This window comes from Callithrix jacchus, chromosome 1, assembly GCF_049354715.1.
Source record: "Callithrix jacchus isolate 240 chromosome 1, calJac240_pri, whole genome shotgun sequence".
Classification (NCBI taxonomy): domain Eukaryota; kingdom Metazoa; phylum Chordata; class Mammalia; order Primates; family Cebidae; genus Callithrix; species Callithrix jacchus.
In genome coordinates, this window is record NC_133502.1 from 140,445,602 (window position 1) to 140,472,841 (window position 27,240).

At 42.4% G+C, this 27,240-nt stretch overlaps 2 protein-coding genes across 2 annotated transcripts; one reads left to right on the forward strand and one right to left on the reverse strand.

Moving 5' to 3' along the window:
• Positions 1-661: 661 nt before the first annotated feature.
• On the reverse strand, positions 662-10,929 carry BAG1 (BAG cochaperone 1). The gene is made up of 7 exons (XM_002743044.6): positions 10,413-10,929; positions 8,908-9,036; positions 7,052-7,134; positions 4,902-5,015; positions 2,413-2,520; positions 1,505-1,567; positions 662-951 (listed from the first exon to the last, which is right to left on the reverse strand). Exons 1-7 carry the CDS (start codon positions 10,888-10,890, stop codon positions 862-864), a joined length of 1,065 nt encoding a protein of 354 aa, XP_002743090.1. The 5' UTR covers positions 10,891-10,929; the 3' UTR covers positions 662-861.
• A 291-nt stretch (positions 10,930-11,220) lies between these two features.
• Positions 11,221-27,240, forward strand: CHMP5 (charged multivesicular body protein 5). The gene is made up of 8 exons (XM_002743014.7): positions 11,221-11,319; positions 12,191-12,295; positions 13,733-13,779; positions 16,209-16,302; positions 16,738-16,809; positions 21,897-22,005; positions 23,858-23,970; positions 26,562-27,240. Exons 1-8 carry the CDS (start codon positions 11,251-11,253, stop codon positions 26,610-26,612), a joined length of 660 nt encoding a protein of 219 aa, XP_002743060.1. The 5' UTR covers positions 11,221-11,250; the 3' UTR covers positions 26,613-27,240.

The following is a 27,240-nucleotide window of genomic DNA, read 5'->3' on the forward strand; positions in this document are numbered from 1 at the left end:
TAGAACAGCCTTGAAGGAAATATAGAACTCAGAAGGATATGGTTAACAAAAATGCCTTTGAAGGAAGCACATGTCACTCCTGAGTTTATAGTTGGCTATACCACCTGCCTGCTTTACTCATTCTGGCACTTTCTCTTTGCCCTTCCTAAGTCATGGCTCTGGCCTGGTTTCAAGCACAGACTCAGTCAACACTGGGTTCTAACCTTCTGAAGACTTGCTTGGGGACAAGGAAGACAGGCTCCATCCCAGGAATGGACCCCTGAAATCTCATGGCCTGTGGCTAGTCGGGGTCACTGGGAGGTACGGACAAAGTCTATAAACCAACCGCCCAACCAGATGTTCTGGAATTAGGTCACAATGAGGGACATCTGGTCTACTTATGTGCCAAACACCTGTTCTATGCCGTTCCCAATATTCCTGACTAGGTGCAACCTCCTAGTGATTCTGGTTTTACAGCTATGGGACTATGTGATCACAGGAGCAAAGCAGCCCTCATGTATCTGAAGACTGGGGCAGCCTATAAACCTGAAACTAGCCCTAGACAAATTAGAGCTCTCACCAGCCCAAAGAAAGCACCCAAAGGTCCAAACAGCTGGGAAAATGTGGGCAGGGGAGGTCCTCTCCAGAAAAGGTAGATTGCTAGACAGCAAAACCACAGAGATCAGAAGGAGAAAACAGACAGGAGCTTTATTCAAAATCACAAAGACCATTTTATCACTGAGAACTGGTGTGGGAGTAGGAAAACTGACAATGGGCCAACTGCCCCTGGGAGCCCTGAAGAAATCAGGTAAATTCTGCTCCAGAGACGGCAGAGCTGGTGGTGCCATTCTTCAGGACAACACAGCCTCTTTCTGCCATACCTCACTCAGCCAGGGCAAAGTTTGTAGACTGTAGCCGTTCGGTCTCCTGGCAGATGTTCTGTTCCACTGTGTCACACTCGGCTAGGAATGCCTAGAAAATACACATGGGGCAGTGAGGGCCCATCCTGGGATAGCCAACCACTGCCCACACAAGGCTCTTTGCCTAGACATTCTGGGGAACCCATGACTGAGACCCAAAACAGACTGTGCATGAATGGAGATGGGCAACTAGCCTGGGCTCCAAGGTAAGGGGAGGGAGGAAGCATAGGACCAGGGTCTCTGACCACGCTCTAGGCCAGCAATCCCCTAAAAGGTGGGAAAGGCCACAAAAGCTTTGCCGCGAGGCCACTGAACAATTGCAGGGGGCACTGTATGCATGAATACTGCCTCCTGGAATTGTGTAACGTGTCAACTCTGTCTGCTCTCCAGTGAGTTCCCTCCCTAAATAGTTTAAATTCAAATATAATTATAGGGATATAGGGGGCTCTTCTCTGATGTTTGGGGTCCTTGCTGATAAATGAACAATAACCAAAACAAGCACATACCACACACCATCCTTCTATATTACTCGACTTTGAACAGATAAACACACATACCAACATATTAACATATTACACTTTGTCATGCACTATGACACAACTCACCTGAACCTTTTTTACCAAGCCTTTCCTTTTCAATCTACTGTCTTTGAAATTTTCTGGCAGGATCTATGGAAGAGTAAGTTGACACATAAATAATCCTCAGTGAAAATGACATGAGAACACATAAGAAACACCCACAGTACATAAAACGGGTCACAGGTCACCAATGTAAATAAACGTGCATTTTCAAGAACGCCTTCCCTGGGTCTGTATCCCATATGGCCCTTCCATGGCTCTTGTCCCTATAAAAGCTCCCTCTGTTCTCAACGTCTGGGCCATAGGAACAGATCTGTAACACAGACTTTGTTCTTTTATTGTTTCCTATGTATGGATACTCTGCCCTGGCCAGACTGTGGGCTCACTGTGACAGGAAAAGTGCCTGCTGCTGCTGCTTTACAACTCTGGCCAACAGAAGCACACAGCACAGGTCACCGTCAAGAATGAAACATCAGGCTAATATCATACTACTATCTGCAAAAGAGAACCTGAGTTAATGGTTTTCAACAGCCTGATAAGATCTGGGTCTGGCTGAATCCTCTATAAGTAAGTAGCCCTGCAGAATGATCAGTCACATGAGGAGCAGAGAAAGTGAAGTCCTCTGTTTCCTTGACCACGAGATTGTGGACTACTTGGGTCCCAGCTTCATGTTGATTAGAGATGCTACTGACAAACATAAGTATAAATGATAAAAGTCCTATGCTGGAGGGCTGTGAGTGCCTAGAAAGCAGGAACTGTCTTATTATTGTGCACTCACCCAGGACCTAGCAATGTGATGGCACACAATAGTATATGCTTAATATTCTCAAGTGATGGGTTTGCTCAGGCAATAGGAGAGTACATTATTGAAAGAGTGAAAGTGACTGAAAGAAAGTCAAAGAAAACTAGTTCTTCTCAGCTGAATATTTACTTACCAGTGTGTCAATCTCCTCCAAGATCTTCATAAATTGCTCTATTGTGGCTTTTACTTTCCTATCAAGTTTGCAGAGAGCTTCAGCTTGCAAATCCTTGGGCAGAAAACCCTGTGGGGGAATAATGCATTATTGCAAGGGTTCTTTGAGGCTGATAGAAAATTCCACGCTGCGATACTAATGAAGCGACCACACTGAGTCCAACACAGCCCTGGCAGGCCAGGTAACATGTCAGATCCACAACTTCATCTCTTGGAAAAATTATAAAGGCTGGCCTTGGGCCAGTCTAAGAATTCTATTGGGTTGTAGTCTGCTCTACCTCACATGACGCACTGTGGCTGCAAATGCCTCCTGAGGCTTGGCTCCAGTGAAGCCCCTAGTCACAAGTGTATACCAGCACACAAGAGGCAGATGTTAAAAGCACAGGCTTAGAGTCTTCAAAGCCTAGGTATGAATCCCGACTGCCACTGACTAACAAGTATTCTTGAACAAATTACTTAAGACTATTCATGCCTCAGTACTCTCATTTAAAAAAAGAAGATTATAATACCCACACCCTAGAGGGTTACTGCGAGGCAAAGGGAATATATGTATATGTGTAATTAACTTGTGGCACAGACACATGCTAACGAATGGCAGCAGTGCTTACTTTTATTAAATTGTCTAATGGTTCATTCATACAGCTTGGCCTAATGACCAGTTACCTGCTGGATAGCAGGGATCTCTGAGGATGTTTATCACGGCCAAGAGCTACAGATATAGATTTCATAACATGTAACAAGAGCTTTAAACATCACCCAGCAATTTCAACTCAAAGAATTTATTCTACCAAAAAATCAAGAACAGTCAAAAAAGATTTATGTCTAAGGATATTCAAAGAAGCATTACACAAAATACTAAAAATAATATTACATAATGAATAATACAGAATTGGCAAGGTAAATGAAACATTTATATAAGATGAAATGCAAGCTTTGAAAAGTACCATCACAGGAAAATGTTTAATTTTTTTTTCTTTTAGTAGTAGATGAGAAAATGTTTAATTTTTTATCCAATAAAAGAATAATTTACAAAGCATACATAACATAGCAAAAAAAATTTTTTTTTGTTTTTTTTCTTCCCATCCTCCTTCTGGCCCAAAATTTTTTTTTTGAGAGGAAGTCTCTCTCTGTCACCTAGGCAGGAGTGCAGTGGCACAATCTCGGCTCACTGCAACCTCCACCTCCCAGGTTCAAGTGATTCTTCTGCCTCGGTCTCCCAAATAGCTGGGATCACAGGCGCCTGCCACCATACTCAGCTAATTTTTGTATTTTTAGTAGAGATGGGGTTTCGCCATGTTGGCCAGGCTGATCTTGAACTCCTGACCTTCGGTGATCCACAAGCCTTGGCCTCCCTAAGCGCTGGGATTATAGGTGTGAGCTATTGCGCCCGGCCTATACCAAATATTTTTTTAAGATGAAAAATACATTTCAGGCTTTGGTAATGTCATCTCTGAGTTAGGGCCTCGTGGGTAATTTTTATTTTCCATATTAGTGCCTACACATGTACTTAAAACTTTTGTACAGTCAGCATGTATTCTGTAGTTAAAACACAAACATATAGGCCAGGAGTGGTGGCTCACTCCTATAATCCCAGCATTTTGGGAGGCTGAGGCAGGCAGATCACTTGAGCTCAGGAGTTTGAGACCAGCCTGGCCAACATGGTAAAACCCCATCTCTATTAAAAATACAAAATAATTAGATGGGTGTGGTGGCAGGCAGAGCCGAGGCTGAGGCAGGAGAATTACTTGAACCCGGGAGGTAGAGGTTGCCAGTGAGCTGCTGAGATCACGCCACTGTACTCCAGCCTGGGTGACAGAGTGAGACTCTGTCTCTAAATAATAAATAAATAAATGCCAAAACACAAACACACACCAATTAATGTTACAAAATGAGAGAAAAAAAGAAATATGTGGTCTTGAGCTAGTCCTAATCTGTGCTGGGTTTTAGTACCCCATCTCTAATATAAAGAATTGAATAGGATGACTCTCCCAACCCCACTATCATGTTCAACTTGGACCTTCTATGAATCAGCAAAATGTTCTTTGCCTTGCCAAACAGACTACAACAGCCCAGACAGGGAGAAGCTACTTGTTCTACTTTAGACAATATATAATCCTAGCATGCCAGGTGCTCTCCTGTGAGCACAGATGGATGCTGGCTGGGGTTTGGCAATAACTATGACAATAAATGCTTATAAAGCACTTAGTATGTATCAAGCTCAATCTACAATATTTAATCCCCCCAACAATCCTAAGAGGGAAATGCCACTATTATTCCATTTTCACAGATGAGGAACTTGAGACAAAGATAAACTTGTTCACAGTAAGAGAAAGGGCGGATCCAGGATCTGAACCTAGGGAGTCTGACGGCAGAGCCTGTCCCCATAACTATAAGGTATATCTAGGAAGCTCTGACAGAAGGCACAAAGTCAAGGTCCATGAAGAGAGTTACCTGCTGGATTCCAGTAAGCTCTTTACTCAACTCTTCCAGCTGGTCAGCTATCTTCTCCACAGACTTCTCCCAATGTTTCAACTTCTTTAGTTCAGCTTCTTCCTCTGGACTGTTCTAAAATGTTTAAGAAGAAAATAAAGTCAACAGTCAACAAGAACAGGTGAGACTTTGTGTGCAGATCATTTGAGGTCAGGAATTCGAGACCAGCCTGGCCAACATGGTGAAACACCATCTCCACTAAAAAATACAAAAATTAGCTGGACGTGGTGGTGTGCACCTGTAGTCCCAGCTACTTGGGAGGCGGAGGCAGGAGAACGGCTTGAACCTGGGAGGTGGAAGTTGTAGTGAGCCAAGATCACGAACCTCCACTCCAGCCTGGGCAATAGAGCAAGATTCTGTCTCAAAAAGAGAAAAAAGAAAGAAAGAAAAAAAAAAAAGAAAAGAAAAAGAAAAAGCAATCAACAAGAATACTAGCCTCTGTCAGGAAAAATATCTGACCACAACTGCATGAAACCACTCACCTAGAAAGAATGGTTTGAACTCTGTTGCTTCTTGGAAAGCAAGTCAAAGGGTAATAGATCAAGTTTTCCATCTACAAAGACTCCAAGAGAGAAGGTATTAGGTAAACATTCTGGTGAGGGCCCTGACAGCTTGGGTGCTGAGAATGGAGACAATCCAAATGCCAGATTTAGTCTCAGTCCTAGTCTGATCAACAACCGGGACTGAAGCCTGGAGAGCAAACACATTTCAGTGAACACTTGTGAGGAGTCCAGAATGGCAAGACAGGCAGAATTCTACTATTCCTTTAAATGGAATTCCTAAACGGCAGGCTCCAATTGAGCTCTCCTCTTTAATATGATGTTGGTTAACAATGATGAATACTTTTACTGAATACTCCCTACATGACACACACTATCCTAAGCATATTACCATACTACTTTTTTTAAGCCTTACCACAACCCTATCAGGGAGGTACTGCTGTTTTACAGATGGTGAAACTGAGGCTTAATGCAGTAAAGATGGTATCACACAGTCCAAAAGAGGTAGAGTAGACTTAAGTTTAGACTTTTTTTTTTTTTTGAGATAGGGTCTTAGTCTGGTACCCAGGTTGGAGTGCAGTGGCTATTTAAAGGCATGATCATAGCTCACTGCAGCCTCAAAGCCCTGGACTCAGGTGACCCTCCTGTCTCAGACTCCCGAGTTGCTGGACCATAGACATGTGCCATGGTGCCCTCCCTGAGTTCACACTTCACTCCATACCCTCTTTGTCAGTTCCAAGTAAAAGTCCTATAGTTTCTTCAAACTTGACCCTTCAGTTCTGCCTATTGCCCATCACCATTCTTCCTGACCCTAAAACAAGAAATTTAAAATATTTCCCCCTTCTCTCACGCGAACAATTGGTAGCTAGGTCTAGCAGCTGTCTGTTTAGTTACAGTATCCCAAATTATTCTTTCCTCATTGTAGCTAAGTCCTGAGTTCCAGTCTCCTGGCAGTTCTAAGTCTAGATTTTCTTTGTTTTCACTTTACTAATCTCTGCCCTCTCTCTACTCAGTTATCTCACTCAAAATAAGGGAACTTCATATGCTCAATAATTCTGCTATGTCACAATGTGCCAGCCCTCTCTCATCACCTTAAGGGTTGCTGACTTCATCTGTAACCAACTGACTCTTTTTTTCCCCTCAGTTCTTTAATCTGAACCTCTCTTTCCAGTCAAAGGTTTTTCCTTGTGGGAGATTTTAGTTAAAAGGTTGGTTAAAGGGAAAGAGGCTCCTGAATTGTCACAGAGTAATTATTCTTAATATCTACAAGTTTATTTTAACAAAAGGTATCTTGCAAATTCTACTCCAAGCGAATGAGGCCTCTCCCAGGCACCATTTTAACCAGTCCGAGATTCCACCACCAAAACAAAAAACATATTTAAGGCAGCACAATTGCTCCTAATTTCTAGAGCAAAAGGTCTAACCAACAGGAGCAGGAGGGTATGAGAACAAAATTGGTAATCCTATAAAAGAAATAAAGGTTGTATTTGTTTAGAGAGGTGTTTTATCAATGCAGAATCTGGGTCCCAAATTTGGTCTTCTAAACAGAAACATGTATAAAAGACTTTAGTCATTTGATTCTGAGGATTTCTGATGGAAAAAGCAATTTACCTTTTTCCCAATTAACATGACCCGGCAACCGTCTTGTATTCCAAGTGCTGACAGTGGTGTCTCCATTTCCTTCAGAGATTTTCCTAAAAAAAAAGAGAAAGGTAGGCCAAGTTGTAATAATTGTACAACACTAAAAATAAACTTCAGCAAGAACACAGGAAATAGACGTGTGTTCACTAATAAAAATTGGTATCTTTTTAGAAGGTATCTTGACCCAGTAATTTCAGCTCTAGATATTTATCCTAAACAAATAATTGGACATGCATCTGTACAGTAACTACTATACAATAATATTCCATGCAACCTTTTCACAAGAAACTAGAAAGAGCCAAATATTCAGGAACCAGGGGCTGATGAACCACGCTACAGAAGCCTTTGGCGGTAGCTCACACCTGTAATCCCAGCACTTTGGGAGGCTGAGGTGGGCAGATCACCTGAGGTCAGGAGTTCAAGAATAGCCTAGCCAACATGGCAAAACCCCATCTCTACTAAAAATACAAAAATTAGCCAGGTGTGGTGCCATGCACCTATAGTCCCAGCTAATTGGGAGGCTGAGGACCTGGGAGGTGGAGGTTGCAATGAGCCGAGATCGCACCACTGCACTCCAGCCTGGATAACAGAACAAGACTCCATCTCAAAAAAACAAAAAGCAAAAAACAAAAAAGACTTTGTAGGCATTAAAGCTCATTTTTTGCAGGAAACTTCAAGGCCACAATGAATGCTGATGACACAGTGTTATTATAAGGGGTTTTATCCATGGGAACATTTTCTTCCTCATGCTTTTCTCTATTTTGAAACACGAATTTCTATTGTCAATTCAGAAACAAAATATTTTTAAAAATTAAAGACAATAAGTTACACTATGAAATATAAGTAAAAATGCCTCCTATTACTAAATTCTTTATAATGACTGATATCCAATGGGATAAGTCTTTCCCCAGTGGATACCAGAATAATGGATTCTTGGCCAGGTGTGGTGGCTCACGCCTGTAATCCCAGCACTTCGGGAGGCCGAGATGGGCGGATCACAAGGTCAGGAGTTCAAGACCAGCCTGACCAACATGGTAAAACCCCCTCTCTACTAAAAATACAAAAATTAGCCAGGTATGGTAGCACACACCTATAATCCCAGCTACTCAGGAGGCTGAGGCAGGAGAATCACTTGAACCTGGGAGGCAGAGGTTGCAGTGAGCTAAGATTGTGCCATTCATTGCACTCCAGCCTGGGTGATGGAGCAAGACTCTATCTCAAAAATAATAATAATAAACAAATAAAATAATAAATTCTCATGGGAGTGGGAAGACAGAGGACAGGGGTCAGGATGCTGTGGGTCCTGGCAGAAATTAGTATCAACCACTGAGCCTGCCACAATCAGGCCCCTGGTAAGTTTGTTCAAAACCTCTTTTGAGTCAGAACAATGTGAAGCACTGGAAACACAGCAGTATCTCCACCCTCACGGATGCTGTTATTCTAACAGAGACATCAGCTATTAAGCAACTAAAAAAATGATTATTTAATAGTAACTTCATAGAACTGATGCAGAAATAGCAGGGAGTACCATGGTAACATATAATGGGGAGATGATCTAACCTAGCCAGAGAAGACTGCCCAGGAGCTTCATCAAAAATGGTGAGATTTCTGTCATCATCCTAAGACTTCAAATCTGATACCTGTCAAGATATTTGAAAGTGTCCAGTACCTAGCAGGTCCTCAATAAATATTTGTTGAAGAACTCAATGAACAAACAAATAAATAAAAATTGTCCCAGTTTGAAAACAGAGTGACTATTAGGAAAAGTTAAGCAAATTTAAAACTGTCCTTTGGCCATAAGGAAAAGCTGGAAAAGAAATGCCTACCCTTAAATATGAGTTTCTGAAAAGACAGTGGAACCCCTGTGGCCTCTTCAACAACCTGGGCCAGGTCTTGGACAAGTGGTTCACTGCTGCCCTGCTTCGGGGTAACACGAAGGTCGTGCTTCTCATTACCTGGGGAGAAAGAAAAGCATTGGACGAAGATGACACTTTATTACATTTATTTACCCAGTCTTCAAGGCCCAGCTCATATGCCACCTATTCCACAGAGCCTGCCCCCATGCCACCCAGCTTTCCTCTGGTGACCTCCTCAAGGATTTCTGTTTCTTCTATCATAATAACTAAACAATATGAATGATATCAGCTAACATTTTAAGCACCTATGCATAAAGGGCTGTTTAGACTCATTTCATGCATAATCTAATTTAATTCTCAGAAAAAACCCACGAAGTAGGTCTACCTGCTACTCCTTATTTCACGGATGAGCAAACCGACTTCAGGCAAGTTCAGGCCTGCCTATGGAGATCCAACTGTTGGAGTCAGAACTTGACATCAGTTCTAGCTGATTTCCAAGCCCACCCTTTTTGTCACAAGCCATCTGCTTCCTGTGGCCTGACTGCGCTGTACCCTGTATTGTATTGTATTGGTTTTCATCTTGCTTGCAATAATGCGAAAGTGACTGTTTTTCTCCCACTGGACACACTTGAGTGCACCAACGACTGGTGCTAAGTAAACGGATAAATAAAAACAAACAGCAGAGACTTTCCTTCTGGAAGGAGAGATGCCAATTCTTTACCAGGGATGTGGACAATAAGGAGGGAGCCTGTGTCCAGTACATTGCACCAAGCTTTGGTTCCCCCAACAGTTCCATGAGGTCAGCAGAAGCCAGGGTTACCAAATTTACTTCACAGAGGAGAAACTGGATTCTTAGAAAGAAGACATTTATCCATCCCAAGGTCACTCAAAACTGCAGGATCTAGAATCTGGGTCTCCAGATTCCCAGACCCTTGGGTCTCCTCTAGCTGGTTTTGGGGAAACCTCATGGACTCAGCTCTCCGGTGTACTGACTTCATTTGGTTGCATCAACTCCAACAGTAGGCAGACCCAAAGGGTGTCCAGAATACAAAGCTTGGACCCACAGCTCACTCAAGCGGCACACACGGAGAAGGCACTCAGCAGATGAGGAGCACCCCGCCAGGCTCATCACACACCGAGCAGTTGTAGACCACATGGCCAAATATATGCCTGACACAAAGACCACAGTAACTGCGCGGGCATGCAAACACAAGCAGACCCACGACGTAAAGCACAGAGGAGTTCGAACACCCAGGATCGCACAAATGGCCAGAGACAAAATACACCCGCCACATGGAAGAGTGCAGACACAAACCCGGGACAAAAGCCAGTCCCACGGACACAACCAAGAACTCACGCTGCCGGACAGTAGGACAAACCAAGGACACACGCTTCTGGAGGACACGTGGCCAAACCCACAGACCCCGCTGGGCTTTCGGGGCCAGCACGGAGCCCACCGGGCGCCCGGCACTCACTGTGGGTGACAGTCACGGTGAGCCCAGCTGTCGCCATTTCCGCCCTGGTCACCTTCTTGCTCCGGGTCGCCTCCTCGTCCCTGGTGACCTCCTGGCTCCGACTCATCTCTTCGCTCAGGGTCGCCTCCTCACTCTGGTTCGCCTCACTACCGGTCGCCTCTTCACTGAGGGTCAGCTCCTCGCTCCGGGCCGAGCGGCGCCGGGTTTTCTTCTTCATCCGCGGCCTGCGAGCGCCGGCGGCGGCGCCCCTGGTGGGTCGGTCATGCCCGCCGGCTGCACCCCGGACTGATGGACACTGAGAGGGAGGTGGGCCGTGCTGGGCCAGAGACTCCGACTGGCGCGACTCCCGGCCTGGCCGAGGGGCGCGCAGCCGGGAGCCCAGCCGCTCCCGGTCGCCTCGCGTTCTCCGCGCCCCGCCGCGCGCAGCCAGGCCCACGCTTGTTGACAGCCCAGCGGTGGTAGCTAAGCGCCGCTTCATACAACCCCGCCTGGCTACTTCCCGTCCCCGCCCCGGCCTGCCTGCCCCGCCCCCTCCTCCGCCCTATTCCGCTATAGTTGCCTCAGGCCCCACCCACTCAGCTGAGACCCCGCCTTGCTCCGGTGAAACCCCTCCCACTCCTTCCACCAATGCCCCGCCCCCTGCAGGCTCTCTCGGGGTGCACCGAGTCGTTTGGCGTTCTTTCCCGGGAAGACCTGACTGAAAATCCGGAAAAAGGATCGGGAAACTGCTGGAGGCATATTGCGCTTGCGCACGCGGTGGGGCCGGAAGTCGAGGCGGGGTGACTGCTTCCGTTTCTGGTTTTGCTTCAGTGTTTAGGTTTCTTCGCGGCCGCTCAAGATGAACCGATTCTTCGGGAAAGCGAAACCCAAGGCTCCGCCGCCCAGCCTGACTGACTGCATTGGCACGGTGGGCATTTGACCATGCATATAAGTAGCTCAGGACCTCTGACACACCCGACCCCGCCCACCCCTGGCCCCGGGCCCCTATTCCTCCACTTCATTCCTGGTCCTGGGCCCCTTACACGTCGACCCTCTCTATCCCATCTTCTCTCCTTCATCCCTGTTACCCAAGTCATTCCTAACGCCACAAACCAGGGACCCCCAACCTCATCACTGCCTTGTCCTACCTGCACCCAGCGCGTTTTGATGCCCATCGCCCGTCCACTCGCTCTCGCCTTGATCCTCTCACCTCACCCAACCCTAGGCCCACATACCCTTCCCACCTCGTTCTGCCTGATCCCTTACCCTTCTTTCAGCTGTCATCCCCAGCTCACATCAGGACTCAGCTTGATATCTTAGGTCAATATGTCTGTACCTCAATCCTGCATCTCAGTAACACAAAACTCAGATTCCTGGCCCCTCAGATTAAGCCACCATCCCTGATCTAGGAAATGGCATTAGATCTACAATCAGCGGTATCCACTGGGCACTGGCCTATTTCACGTGCCTCTTGAATGAGCTCTCAGCCTGGCTAGTCTCTGATTCCAGGGAAATTCCAACTCAGCCCAGTGATTCTCAAATTATTATTTGCCCCAACCCACCTGAGGGCTAGCTGGTATATCAGAATTGGGGCAGTATGGCAGGGAAGGTCAGAGTATAATTTATAAAAGCCCAGGGTTTCTGGTTGGGAATACCCCTCTTGGCTAACCACTGTTTTTCACCCTTCTCCATAAGCTCCTTTTTTTCTTTTCTTCCTCTATATTCCTTCCTTTCTACCTGCCCCTTCTGAAATAAGTGTATTGTAGTAACTACCAGTGCATTTGATGTTTTCCCCCAAGGTGGACAGCAGGGCAGAATCCATTGACAAGAAGATTTCTCGATTGGATGCTGAGCTAGTAAAGTACAAGGATCAGATCAAGAAGATGAGAGAGGGTCCTGCAAAGGTAATGTAGGCAGCAACTGCTGCACAAGGTGCTGGCACAGCCTAGTTTTAACACCTATAGAAATGGAGCCTAGTGTAGGGACTGTGAGCATCCCTACTGAAGAGATGCTTACAATCTGCTAAGGAGAAAACATGTGAGGGTGTTTCCTTTAGGGAGGACAGTTGGCAACCAAATATGGAAGGGAGACTGGAGTTTGATCTTGTGGGAAGAGACGCAGGATGCTGATCACATGTCTAGAAGCATGTATATGCGAATTAGCCCATTATACTGAGAAGGTAGTGATCTGGAGAGGAGGACTAGGCTGTGCTCAGGATCAGTGACTTGCCAAGCTGGTCAGGTTAGGTTGGTATATTAGACTGCTTAAGGAGTGGCCTGCTGGGAAAAACTGAACTAGGCATCCGGGACCAGTGTTCTAATACTAACACTGTCACTGCCTAGTAGTTTTGACCTTGATAAAGTCACTTATTTTCCACGCCTGTTAGGTAGGAACATAAAATACTGTGTTTAAGCACATGGACTGTGGATATAGAACTACCTTGTTTTCTCCAGGTCCATAACTTATTAACCATGTGAGCCTGGGTATATCACTGAACCTCTGTTTTCCCATATGTAAAACAGAGATAATACCTACCTTACAGTGTGAGGATTAAATGAGGTAATTGATGTGACCTGCATAGCACTATGTCTAGTACACAGTAGCACTCAGTAAATGTGAATTATGATCATCTGTGAAGTATAAAAAAATAGTATAAAAATATATATTTTTCCTTCCTCATTGGAGAAGGTAAGTAAAATGATCTACGGAATTCTATAGAAAAGAAAGGCCTTTCCCATCCCGGCCATCTTAGTGGATGGTGTGGAATGAAGAACAACCAGAGGCAGGAAAGCCCATGTAGACTTGAGACAATGAAAGCCCAAACCATGGTGATAGGAAACCAAAGAAGCAGTTTGAAAATGAGTTCTGAAATCAGTTAACAGGATGACTGTGCATGAAGAAAGAACAAAAAGGGGAAAGATAAGGTTAATATAAAGGTTTTCAACCTGGAGAGGTGAGAGATTAGTTATTTCCAGGGTGAGATAAGGTTTAGAAGTTGGGAATTGTTGAGGTTAAGTTGATAGGCTATACAAATGAAGATCTCCCTAAGGCAATGAGTCAGCACTTTGGGGGCTAGAGGTGGAGATAATATGCATTAGAAAAAGGGAAAGTAGTTCAGGACTCTGGGATGTGGGATGCAAAGACAGATAGGAGCTAAGGCTTAAAGACTAGACCTTAGAGATACCTGCTTTTGGGAGGAGAAGAACAGAATCCAGGAGCCATTATGTCTACTATTTTGAAGAAAAGAGGAAGTAGGCATGTGAGTTTGAGGCTATGGGAAATTTCTTTTCCTGTATGTGTGTTTTCCACTTTATTTTTATTAAATCTGTTTTTCTTTCCAGAATATGGTCAAGCAGAAAGCATTGCGAGTTTTAAAGCAAAAGCGGATGTAAGTTACACACACAATCTCTTTCCATTTAGCAGGTTTAACTAAAAGGGAAATGGTCTCCCATTCCTTCAGGTTTTCATACTATTTTCTAAGCACTCTTGATTTAATTATGAATTTTCAGTGACGTGTAATTAAATACAGTTAGCTGGGTTCTTCCCCACTATGTGTTCAGCAATGTCTGTTGTAACAACTTCTATCTAAATAGAAATTTTTCTGTTGTGATGGAGATGTTCTTTATCTGTGTGTTCCATATAGTAGCTGTTAGCCACATGTGGTTATTGAGCACTTGAAATGTGGCTAATGTGACTAAGGAACTGAAGTTTAAATTTTAGGCAATTTAAATAATTTATGTAGCCTTATATGGTTAGTGACTCCTGTTTTGAACTGACCAGATTCATAGGGTTTGGTTTTCCTATTATTTTCGAGTGTGCCTTTTTTGTTTTTGTTTGTAAAGTTAGGAATCCTAAATGTTTGTTTCCTCCCACCAGAATAAATTTTAAGATCCTTAATTTGTTTTAGGTGACTATGTCCCAATTTTGAGCACAAGCTAATGTATCTTTGGTGCCTACCTCTGGGGACTGTTCAGCTGATGAGATCCTCTACAGGGTTTTAGAGGTTAGGTGTAATTTGCTATTAAGGAACTAGAAAGATTATCAATATCTGTCTTCCTATTTTAAAATGACTTTTTATAGGATACCAGATGCCATCTTCCTCCTTTTAAATTAGATCAAATTGGAAAAAGAAATTGTAATGCCTAGACTGGTGGGAGTGTGGTGAAGTGATTTACCTTCTTAATTGGTAGCATTGCTAGTTTTAAGTAACCTTTTTTGTTATAAAAAAGAATACAGGTTCATTGTAGAAACTTGGAAAATATATAAATATGAACAGAAGAAAACAAAATTGACCTAGATTCTTACTACTAGAAATAACCACCTTCAAAATGCTGATTTATTCCAGTTTCTTTTCTCTGCCTCTGCATACATGGTATGTGTGCATATAACTTTTTAGAAGAAAACTTAAATTGTAGTGTGTATATGTAGGTTATCCTTTTCCACTTAATATTATATCATGAGCATTTCCCTGTTCTTTTAAATATTCTTTGGAAATTTTACTTTTTTAAATGAGATTATAATATTCTACCATTTGCTTGCACCATGAATGGACCATTCTTTTTCTGGTTGGATAGTTAGATTATTTCCAAATATTGCATAAAGACCATAGTGACAGAAGTCTTTGAGGTAATATTATAATTTGATTATAAAACTTTATTTTAAAAACATTTGAACACCAGACATTATATTAAGTCAGATGGATTACCTATTTATGAATATAAGATTAATAAAATGCACCTGAGGCTGGGCACAGTGGCTCATGCCTATAATCCCAGCACTTTGGGAGACCAAAATAGCAGATCACTTGAGGTCAGGAGTTGGAGATCAGCCTGGCCAACATGGTGAAACTCCAAGGCGTGGTCGCACAGACCTGTAGTCCCACCTACTTGGGAGGCTGAGGCAGGAGAATCGCTTGAACCCAGGAGGCAGAGGTTACAATGAGCGAGATAGCTCATTGGATACACTCCAGCCTGGGTGACAGAGCGAGACTGTCTCTAAACTAATTAAGTAAATAAATAAATAAAATAAAATAAAATATGCCTGTCTTCAAGGAGTTCAAAATTCTGGAAAAACATTTATCTATATGTATGAAGAGCCTTAAAAATAGTTTTAACCTTTTGCTCTAAGAATTTCACTTCTGGATATTTATCATAGGAAATAATTATAAAGACACATATTAAAATATGCAGCAACATAGAAAAAAGCAAATGCCATAATGTTAATTGGAAAATAGTGTTATAACTAAAATACAGTCATGTGCTGCATAACAATGGTTTTGTCAATGACAGAACAGACTGTATTATATCACTCTGGCTCCTATAAGGATATAATATTCTATTTTTACTGTATCTTTTCTATAGGGTGTTTAGATACATAAATACTTACCATTGTGTTACAATTGGCTACAATACTCAGTAGAGTAACATGCTGTACAGGTTTGTAGCCTAGGAGCAAGCAGTAGACTATATCATATAGCTTAGGTGAGTAGTGGGCTATACCATCTAGGTTTGTGTGAGTACACTGTCTGATGTTTGCACAGTGATGAAATTGCCTAACGACATATTTCTTAGAACATATACCCATTGTTAAGCGACTCATGACTGTACATGCAAAGGAAAAAGACTGGAGGGACATATCATATGTTATTTGTGTTAGAGTGATTAAATTGTTTTTGCCAGTTTTTCTATGTGTCATCTAATTTTTAAGGTTTTTGCTCCTTTTTTTAAAGAAAATACTCTTATTTAGTGTAAGGATACTTTGTTCTTCAGGATTTCTATCTGGCTCATATATTTGCCATTCTCCATTTACTCTAAAAAGGTATGAGCAGCAGCGGGACAATCTCGCCCAACAGTCATTCAACATGGAACAAGCCAATTATACCATCCAGTCATTGAAGGACACCAAGACCACGGTACTCCTTTTCCTATTATTTCATTTCTTTATTCTTATTTTCTTTTCCTGTGACTTTTTAAAGACAGTTTAACTGGCCAGGCACAGTGGCTCATGCCTGTAATCCAAACACTTTGGGAGGCCAAGGTGGGTGAGTCATCTGAGGTCAGGAGTTCAAGAACAACCTGACCAATGTGGTGAAACCCTGTCTCTACTAAAAATACAAAAAGTAGCCGGGTGTGGTGACATACACCTGTAATCTCAGCTACTTGGGAGTCTGAGGCAGGAAGATCACTTGAACCGGGGAGGTAGAGGGTACAGCAAGCTGAGATTGAGCTGTTGCACTCCAGTCTGGGCAGCAAGAGCGAAACTGTCTCAGATAAATAAATAAATAAATAAAGACAGTTTAACCACCATGACTTCCTAAGACATTGTGTTTTCTTCTTCCTTTTTTTAGGTTGATGCTATGAAATTGGGAGTAAAGGAAATGAAGAAGGCATACAAGCAAGTGAAAATCGACCAGATCGAGGTGAGACGTATGCTAGTTTCTGCAAGAACGTGCACTAATTTCTGAGAGAATCCAAACGAGTGTGTGTGTGATAGGAAGAGCACAGTAGAGAAATTAAATCCTCGGGCTGCCATTTACTAGTAGAGTGACTTCAAGAAAGGGTACCAAATATCTCAGTTTCCTAGTACCACATACAGTTACAGACAGTCCCTGATTTAAGACAGTTGAACTTAATGCGTTTTCAATTTGATGATGGTGCAAATACTATATGCATTCAGTAGACACCATACTTTGAATATCCATATAACCACTCTGTTTTTCAGTTTCAGTACAATATTCAATAAATTACATGAAATACTCAACACTTTATTATAAAATAGGCCATTAAATGATTTTGCCCAACTATAGGCTATGTAAGTGTTCTGAGTACAATTAAGGTAGGCTAGGCTAAGTGATGGTTTAGTAGGTTAGACGTATTAAATGCATTTTCTACTTAAGATATTTTGGGGCTGGGCGGGGTGGCTCAAGCCTGTAATCCCAGCACTTTGGGAGGCCGAGGTGGGTGAATCACGAAGTCAAGAGATCGAGACCATCTTGGTCAACATGGTGAAACCCCGTCTCTACTAAAAATACAAAAAATTAGCTGGGCATGGTGGCGCGTGCCTGTAATCCCAGCTACTCAGGAGGCTGAGGCAGGAAAATTGCCTGAACCCAGGAGGCGGAGGTTGCAGTGAGCCGAGATCACGCCATTGCACTCCAGCCTGGGTAACAAGAGCGAAACTCCGTCTCAAAAAAAAAAAAAGATATTTTGAACTTACGATGGGTTTATTAGGATGTAACCCTATGATAAGTCAAGGAACATCTATATTATGAGGATGAAATAAGTGAGCTAGTATATCTATGCACACGATGCCTGGCCTATAATACCATACAGTAGTTACTTTTAACTAATTCAATGATTTTTAGTTTGTTTCTTCAATGGTAAAGTAGTGATGTTGTTGCCTATTCCTAGGATTGTCATGAATGTTAAATGAAGGTATGTAGGTAAAGTGTATGTAAAGGGCTTAACCCAACTCCTGGCATAGTAGACTTGGTTCCCTTTTCTAGTAATTCTCTTTAGATTTTTAATAATAATGTCATTAGTTCCTTAAAGTTAGCATTTCTTATTGGAACTGGGTTTTGACCAGGGAGGTGAGCCCTAAGAGCTTGGCAGTTCCTAGCTGTCAGATGAACAGCCCAGGTGGCAAGAAGAGATAGCAGAAGGAGTGAGTGGTAACTGGTCAGAGGAGAGAGAGTCTTCCTTTCTGTAAATAAAATGCTGCTCTTGACCTTTACCCCCTGACTAGGATGTTTATTTCCTTGAGTGCAAGGACTTACTTTGTTCACTGCTGTATCCTCGGAGCTCACAGCATTTCCCTGCCATAGTTTGTGCTCAGAAAATATTTGATGGATGATGAATCAGAGGCTATAAAAGGAGATAAAAATAAAAATAAAAAACAGAAGAGAAAGCAGTACAGCCTGATTCAAGCAGTGTTTATTGGGTGAGCAGTTACTGCATACCAGGCATTTGATTGCCTCTGCAAAGGTAGTCTCTGGGAATGCTGATCTTTAGTAAGAGTGAAGGCATTCCTCCCCTCTCTTATTTTTTCAAGTACCCCTCCTTTGGTTGCCCTTCGCTGTCTCTAATCCTCCACAAATGTCTGCATGCATGGAATTAAGCTTTGTGATACTCCATAGGAGCTTCACTGATAACAATATTCTGTGTATGCTTGTCTTTTTTTTTTTTTTTGAGACGGAGTTTCGCTCTTGTTACCCAGGCTGGAGTGCAATGGCGCAATCTTGGCTCACCGCAACCTTCGCCTTCTGGGTTCAGGCAATTCTCCTGCCTCAGCCTCCTGAGTAGCTGGGATTACAGGCACGCGCCACCATGCCCAGCTAATTTTTTGTGTTTTTAGTAGAGACAGGGTTTCACCATGTTGACCAGGATGGTCTTGATCTCTTGACCTCGTGATCCACCTGCCTTGGCCTCCCAAAGTGCTGGGATTACAGGCTTGAGCCACCGCGCCCAGCCGCTTGTCTTTTTTTTGAGACAGAGTCTCCCTCTGTTACCCAGGCTGGAATGCAGTGGTGCGGTTGGCTCACTGCAGCCTCCACCTCTCAGGTTCAAGCAATTCTACCTCAGCCTCCTGAGTAGCTGGGACTACAGGCCTGCACCACCATGCCCGCTAATTTTTGTATTTTTAGCAGAGATGTTGGCCAGGCTGGTCTCAAACTCCTGACCTCAAGTATCCGCCCACCTCAACCTCGAAAAGTGCTGGGATTACAGGCGTGAGCCACCACTCCCAGCCATCTTTTCTTGTATAATATTGTTTGCTAATAAAATATAATGAAATGCAATGGTATTTTCTGCTTTTAGGGTTCCTTGTGTTTTAATTAGAGGTATTTAATATGAACAAAAGAGAAACTTTAGTCTTTGTGAATGTTGCCAGCATGACAGGTGGAGAGCCCCTTTAACTCTTTTGGTGTGTATGTATCTTTGGTTAGATTTGAATTTTTTGGTTAGATTTATTTTTCTAAAATGCTTTACTTGGAAAATATTTCCATTGTTTTATAGCTTTAACTTTTTATTTTGCTGTTCTGTTTGTGTGTGTAGGTTTTTCTTTTTTCAGTTTCTGCATATCACTACATCAATGTTCTTTTTAGCTTAGTGCTTATATTTTTTTATATTGCTTTTGTTTGTTTATACAATAGAGAACCAGCTAATTCTTTGTGGGATGCGTTTTTTCTGTATCTATCCTGGAGTCTGTTGCTAGGAATCCTATTCATAGATTATTTGGGAAGATGTGTTTTGATGTGTAATACTGTTGTATAAGCTTGACTTGATCAGCTTTCTCTGTTATTTTCACTGTCTTTTAATTATTACTCAGCCAGTGCTTCTCTGTGTAGCAGAGTGTTAAACATGCATATAATGCTACAGTTTGGTACTTGGAAATGCAGAAAATAAAAGTTAAAAAAATTATTTTCCCCTCCATTTCACTACCCTTTTCACCTTTATATAGAAACTGACTTTAATTTGGGGGCCAGGAAGGAATTTTCTGTTTTCTTTTTTCTTTTGCTGTTCCCCAGGTTGGATACAGTGACTCAGTCTCAGCTCACTGCAACCTCTGCCTCCCAGGCTCAAGCCACCTTCCTATTTCAGTCTACTGAGTAGCTGGGACTACAGGCATGCGCCATGCCCAGCTAACTTTTGTATCTTTTGTAGAGACAAGGTTTTGACATGTTGCCCAGGTTGCTCCCAAACGCCTGAGCACAAGTGATCCACCCACTTTGGCCTCCCAAAGTGCTGGGTTTACAGGCATAAGCCACTGCGCCTGACAGAATTTTCAAATGTCTTGCATTGCTGCAGAAATTCTGAAGGATAAATGGTGCAGATTTGGTCTTTTTGCTTTATCAGCACTAGTTCTGTTCCCATCTGTGTGGAATTTTAATATATGAAGAGCAGATTGTTGTTCTGCACATATTTAATACAGTGAATATATATAGTATTAGGTGCTTAGTGTTTTACATATATTATTCCAGTAAACCCTTACAACAACCCCGGTGAGATGTGGCTACTAATAATTCCATTTTACAAATGAGGAAAATAAGGCTTAGAGACATTACTTCTCATTGAGTCATGGCAAAATTGAACTTGGGTAGGTCTGACTCCAGAGTCTCACTCCTAGCCATTATACCAGCTGCCCTGTGTGATGCTATACCACTTCTTAGATTGGTTTCACATTATAGTTTACCCTTGAACAGCACGTGCAGTTTGAACTGCACGAGTCATTTACATGAAGATATTTTTCAACCAAAAGCAGATTGACAATATAGTATTTGCAGGATGCAAAACCACCTATATGGAGGGCCAACTGGGGACTTGGATATGGGCACATTTTGGTATAGGCAGACATCTTGGACAACTGCATTTTTAGCCTTATAGTAATCTCCCAGTTAAGCACAGGTAGATAATTCATACATGATTTATGCCCTCGGTCCATGTTTCTCACCAGCCTTGTCTTGACTGTGACACCTATCATGATTCCCTTTCTGGTTCTCCATTCAGGGTGGGCCATGTACAACTAACTTTTTGTACCACTTCAGTAGTTTCTACTCTTGCCGCCTTTCTCTACACAGTATAATCATCTTTGGCTGACTTGAGAAGAATAATTTGCTTGTCTCAATAACTTCCCTGTCTTCATTAACTAGAAAAGGATTGATAGTTTAGGTCAAGATGGTTGCTTGATTTAAGGTTTCAAGTAATACTTTCTGTAATCATAGAGAGCTGATGATCATCTATTCTCACATAGGACTTTGGACTTCCATGAAGCACTTTAAAATCAAATGTGGCCGGGCGTGGTAGCTCATGCCTGTAATCCCAGCATTTTGGGAGGCTGAGGTGGATGATCACCTGAGGTCAGGAGTTCGAGACTAGCCCAGCCAACATGGCGAAACCCCGTCTCTACTGAAAATACAAAAATTAGCTAGGCATGGTGGTGCGCACTTGTAATTCCAACTACTGGGGAGGCTAAGGCAGGAGAATCGCTTGAACCCGGGAGGCGGAGGCTGCAGTGAGCTGAGACTGCACCATGGCACTCCAGCCTGGGTGACAAAGTGAGACTCCATCTAAATAAATAAATAAAGTAAAAAATAAAATGTGAGATTACCAATTCTAAGCTTTAAGTTCACATTTTACCACCAAAAATATGTGGGGGATTATGTGAGTCAGTAACATTCATAGTTATTATTAGAGGACATCTTTGGGCTTGTGATTTTTAATTCTTTAAGCAATCTCTCATACTTTTAATTGGAAGGGATGTTTAAGAGTTACTTGAACCTGTCCTTTAGAGGACTTTCTGCTCAGTTGTTGACATTAAGAAATTACTAGCTAAAGACTGGGATGGGGAGGTGAACTAACACATAAGTTGTTGAGAACTGTTTATGTGCTTGGCATTTTACATTATCGTTTTAAAAGTTATTCATGTCTATATTCAAAGGAAAATGTAGGGGAAGTGGATAGTTAGAAGAAAATGGTAAATGAGAAAATCTTCTCATACATATTTCCATAGGATTTACAAGACCAGCTAGAGGATATGATGGAAGATGCAAATGAAATCCAGGAAGCACTGAGTCGCAGTTACGGCACCCCAGAACTGGATGAAGATGACCTAGAAGCAGGTAAGCTATGAGAAAAATAATCTATATTTAGCTTTGGAGTCCAAAAGGAACAACTGCCTGGGACCTTTTCCCCAATGCTAGTGAAAATTTCTATCAGAATTTCCTGAAAGTTAGTTTATGGTACAGTCCCTGGACAAAGAGCTGGTGAGGCAGCCACATCAGATTGCATACTCCACCAATAACAGTGGGATGTATAAACTCTGAAGGAAGGTCCAGGCACAGGCCTTGACCTGGTGCTTAGTATGTGTAAGTATCCTCAACCTGGCCTTTCCTTGCTGTATTCCTTTTGATTTTGTTCTCCCTATTTTCCTAGTTGGAGTCCTTTCCCTCAGAACAGCAAAACCAATTAAGAAACGATAGTCAGGGCCAGGCGCAGTGGCTCACATCTGTAATCCCAGCACTTTGGGAGGCCAAGGTAGGCGGATCCACTCAAACCCAGGAGTTCAAGATTAGGCTGAGCAATATGACATAACCCTGTCTCTACAGAAAATATAAAAATTACCCAGGCATGGTGGTATGCACCTGTGGTCCTAGCTCCTTGGAGGCTGAGGTGGAAGGATCACTTGAGCCCAGGAGGTAGAGGTTCCAGTGAGCCAAGATCACGACACTGCAGCCTGGGCAACAGAGTGAGACCTTCTCTCTAAAGAAGAGGGAAAAAAAAAAAGAAACAGTAGTTGGCGAATACTTAATGTGCACCTACTGTATCCCAGGTACTATACAAGGTGGTGGGAATTTAGCACTGAAGAAAAATGCAGTCCCTATATTCATGAAGTTTCTCCTCTACCAGTGCAAGACATAAATGGTTTGCTTCAAGTAATTAATTACTAGAGCAAGGCTATAGGGAAGAATTATGGGGTACCATAGAGGACATACTAAGGGACTCTAACCTAGTTAGTAGTCAGGGAGAGACATGAAGGATGAGTAGGGGTTAGCATGAAAAAATGAGAAGGGTTGTCGAATGGCCTCAGGGACAGCAGTCTGGAAGCTATTGCTATAGTCATTTAAGAGATGATGGTGGCTGAGACTAGCTAGGGTGATAGTAGCAGAAACAGACAGAAGTGGACAGATCGAAGAAATCTTAGAAAGTTGAGAGGACAAGACTTATTGATTGATTGGATGTGGAAGAAGTGGGAGGTGTCAAGGGTGGCTGTCAATTTCTAGCATGAGTAACCGGGTAGATGACTGAACCATTCCACACTGGATTTCTATTGTGTGATTCCCCTGTGGCATTACTGCTGCTTCTTTTTTTTTCTTTTTTTTTTTGAGACAGAGTTTCGCTCTTGTTACCCAGGCTGGAGTGCAGATCTCAGCTCACCGCAACCTCCGCCTCCTGGGTTCAAGCAATTCTCCTGCCTCAGCCTCCCGAGTAGCTGGGACTGCAGGCATGTGCCACCATGCCCAGCTAATTTTTTGTATTTTTAGTAGAGACGGGGTTTCACCATGTTGACCAGGATGGTCTTGATCTCTTGACCTTGTGATCCACCCTCCTCGGCCTCCCAAAGTGCTGGGATTATAGGTGTGCTGCTGCTTCTTTTCCACTCTTTCCATGGTCTATTTTGCCTAGAATCTTTTTTTTTTTCATTTATTTCTTTATTTTTCAATTTCCCATCTTCAGTTGCCCCTGATGAGTCTCCACCTGCTGTTGTCATTCCTCTTGGCTACTTCCAACTTATTTCTATTTTACCATAGACTTATTTTTAGAGTCTGATTTCATGTAATGGTCACACAGCATACAACAATCTCATGCAGTCTTTCACTGCCTTCTTTCAAGTTCATCAATAAATGAGAGAATTTATTAGCTGCTAGCTTTCTTGCTTACATTTTTTTTAAATGTTGACTGTTTTGATCTCAGAGTTGGATGCACTGGGTGATGAGCTTCTGGCTGATGAAGACAGTTCTTATTTGGATGAGGCAGCATCTGCACCTGCAATTCCAGAAGGTGTTCCCACTGACACAAAAAACAAGGTGAAAGCTTTTTCTGTTTATATTTTAACGCAAAATAGCAAAGGCTTATGCTTGACCATAAGTCTGGGAATCTAAAAGGTAGTCTTACATTAGAACAAAGACAGACGGTTCTGGGCATTATTTTGTGAACCCTTGAAGGTCCAGTTTTTCTGCATTCAATGGTGAACTGACTGCATAAATACTGTCAGTGAGGCTCAGGAATGTTTTTATACAATGACAATTTGTGTAACATACATAATCACCCTTGTGAGCTGGCACTGGGCACCACTGATGGGTCTCAGACATTTCCTGTAAAAGCATAAGCAACACATAGGTGAGACTTGCTAAGCAGCAGTGACAATGTCTCACTCTCTATACAAACGAGTTAATTATTTTGGGTGGATTTCTAATTTTATTTGCTTTCTTTTTCTTTTTTTTTTTTTCCTATATACACAAGAGTTTAGAATGGGTGGACTTTTTAAACTACAGATAAATAATTTAAGCATAAAACTTAACGTAGAAAGATTCTTATTTAAGGCAAAAGAATCCGGACACCTGGCACTAAGTATGACTAATTGCTTAGTTGTAAGCTTTGGTTTTCCTTGCTTCAGTAAAATGCAGATAATTACAAGTATCTCATGTAATTGTTGTGCAGACAAATTAGATCTTCTATGTAAAGGACTTTGCAAACTTAAAACTCTGTTCAAATCTACATGATTATCTTTTTTTTTTTTTGGGAGACACTCATTCTGTCACTCAGGCTGGAGTACAGTGGCATGATCTTGGGTCACTGCAACCTCCCCCTCCCTGGTTCAAGCAATCCTCTTGCCTCAGCCACCCAGGTAGCTGGGATTACAGGTGCACACCAGCACACCTGGCTAATTTTTGTATTTTTAGTGGAGATGGGGTTTCACCATGTTGGCCAGGCTGGTCTTGAACTCTTGGCCTCAAGCGATCTCTCGGCCTCCCAAAGTGCTGGGATTACAGGTGTGAGCCACTAATAATGACAGCCAGGCTGGGTGTGGTGTGACTTTGAACAAAATAGCAGAAATTTATGTCTTCTTTCTAAACCTCATCAGTTTTTCCTACCTGTAAAATGTGAGAGCAAACAGCAGGGAGCAGGTAATTTCTTAGATTCATTATTGATAATTGCTGTGAGTGTACATCTCCCTCTGTTGCATCCCTCCCTTCTCTGTTGAGCCTGGGATAGTCTTGCCTTTCTGAACTGCCCACTCCTCCCTGACCTCTCTGGCAACTTCAAGGTCCCAGGTCCATGGGTTTCTTTTTCTTAACAACCCATGAAATACTTTTATTAACATTACCATAGCCCACCTTGTTAATTTCCTAGTAACAAGTCCCTGAAGCATCTATGTTATTTCCACTTTTAGAAGGTCACAGATTCCTGAGTTAAATATGCTGTGGATATATGGAGTTTTTGTTGTTGTTGTTTTTATTTTATCTTTTCGAGATGGAGTCTTACTCTGTCACCCACGCTGGAGTGCAGTGGCACCATCTCAGCTCACTGCAACATTCACCCCCAGGTTCAAGCAATCCTCCCACCTCATCCTCCCAAGTAGCTGAGATTACAGGCATGCTTCACCACACCTGGCTAATTTTTTTGAATTTTTTAGTAGAGATGGGGTTTTACTATGTTAGTCAGGCTGGCCTTGTTGAACTCCTTACCTCAAATGATCCGCCTGCCTTAGCCTCCCAAAGTGCTGGGATTACAGGTGTGCACCACTGTGCTCAGTCTGTTGTTGTTTATAAAGTAAAGGAATAAAAGAATGGCTACTCCACAGACAGAGCAGCCCTGGTTTTTTGTTTTTTGTTGTTTTTAAGTGATAGTGGTATCACTGCCTATGATTATAGTAAAGCATGATATGAAAATGACTCCAGTGCCTTGAAGGGCACTGCTCCTTCAAGGATTTGGGAGGCTAGGAAAGCTGTTGGTCCACATTCGGGATCAGAGTGAAAATGCAAATATGGAGGCAAGGACCAACTCCTTAACCTTTCTTTCTTGACCCTCCAGCCTCCTTTTCCCCTTTCCAGGTTTACTCTTAGATTTCTCTTTCTCTCTCTTTCACTCTCCCCTGTGGAGGATCCCCCTTTTTGTCCTTTCTAGTTCTCTTCTTGATGCACCACTTCCTCCTTTACCTTTCATGAAAAAGCTCATTCTCTCTTTTTTTTTTTTTAGACAGAGTCTTGCTCTGTCACCAGGCACCAGGCTGGAATGCAGTGGCAATCTCAGCTCACTGCAACCTCCGCCTTCTGGGTTCAAGCAATTCTCCTGCCTCAGCCTCCCAAGTAGCTGGGACTACAGGCGTACGCCACCATGCTTAGCTAATTTTTGCATTTTTAGTAGAGACGGGGTTTCACCATGTTGACCAGGATGGTCTCGATCTCTTGACCTCGTGATCCGCCCGCCTCGGCCTCCCAAAGTGCTAGGATCACAGGCGTGAGCCACTACACCTGGTCAAGCTCATTCTTATCTTATGAGTGGGATTTTGGTTTTGATTGATTTAATACTTAGAAATTAGTTTTGACTTAAATGTTTGTAATCTTTTTTATCAAGTAGAAAAATAGTGGCACTAAACATTGCTTCCTTTTTACAGGATGGAGTTCTGGTGGATGAATTTGGATTGCCACAGATCCCTGCTTCATAGATTTGCATCATTCAAGTGTATCTTGTAAAACAAACACTTATTATGGGACTATCTTTCCAAATTTACCATAACAGATTTAGGTTTCTTTCCTTTCTTTGAAGGAAAGTTTAATAACACTGCTCTTTTATTTTTTCCATTAAGAGACTCATTGTTTGGGAAATGCTTTCTTTGTACTAAAATTTGATTCCTTTTTTTTCTTATGAAAAATGAACTTAGTTTAAAAGTATCTTTGGCTTGTATGACTTGTTTTCATTCGTTAATAATAATTTGAAATAAAACTAAGGAAATGGAATCTTAAAAATCTATGACAGTGTAACTCTACAGTCTCAAAATGACCTGATAAATCGATAAGACAAAGATGAGATTATTGGGGCTGTTCATATTATAAGTCACAATCCTTTTCTATTGTGTTATTATAGGTTGGTTAAGTGATGGGTTTTCTTGTGTCTTGTGAACAAAACATTACTATATCCAGTATTGGAATGGAATTATCACTACTGTATCATGAGTGGGTATTTTGATTCTATGGTTCCCTCAGTATTACATCTTGACTTGTAATCAATAATGAATATTTCTTGATATTTAATGTATAGGACATTTATTTATATTCAATAAATATTTTTCAAAA

Bases quoted from the DNA above. Each gene is read 5' to 3' on its own strand.
- BAG1 (XM_002743044.6), bottom strand. From the start codon at position 10,890: ATGAAGCGGCGCTTAGCTACCACCGCTGGGCTGTCAACAAGCGTGGGC. The intron at 9,037-10,412 runs GTGAGTGCCGGG...CTTTCTCCCCAG, and splicing joins CACCGTGACTGTCACCCACA to GTAATGAGAAGCACGACCTT. The intron at 1,568-2,412 runs GTAAGTAAATAT...ACTCTTCCATAG, and splicing joins TGGAGGAGATTGACACACTG to ATCCTGCCAGAAAATTTCAA.
- CHMP5 (XM_002743014.7), top strand. From the start codon at position 11,251: ATGAACCGATTCTTCGGGAAAGCGAAACCCAAGGCTCCGCCGCCCAGC. The intron at 13,780-16,208 runs GTAAGTTACACA...TACTCTAAAAAG, and splicing joins GTTTTAAAGCAAAAGCGGAT to GTATGAGCAGCAGCGGGACA. The intron at 23,971-26,561 runs GTGAAAGCTTTT...TCCTTTTTACAG, and splicing joins CCACTGACACAAAAAACAAG to GATGGAGTTCTGGTGGATGA.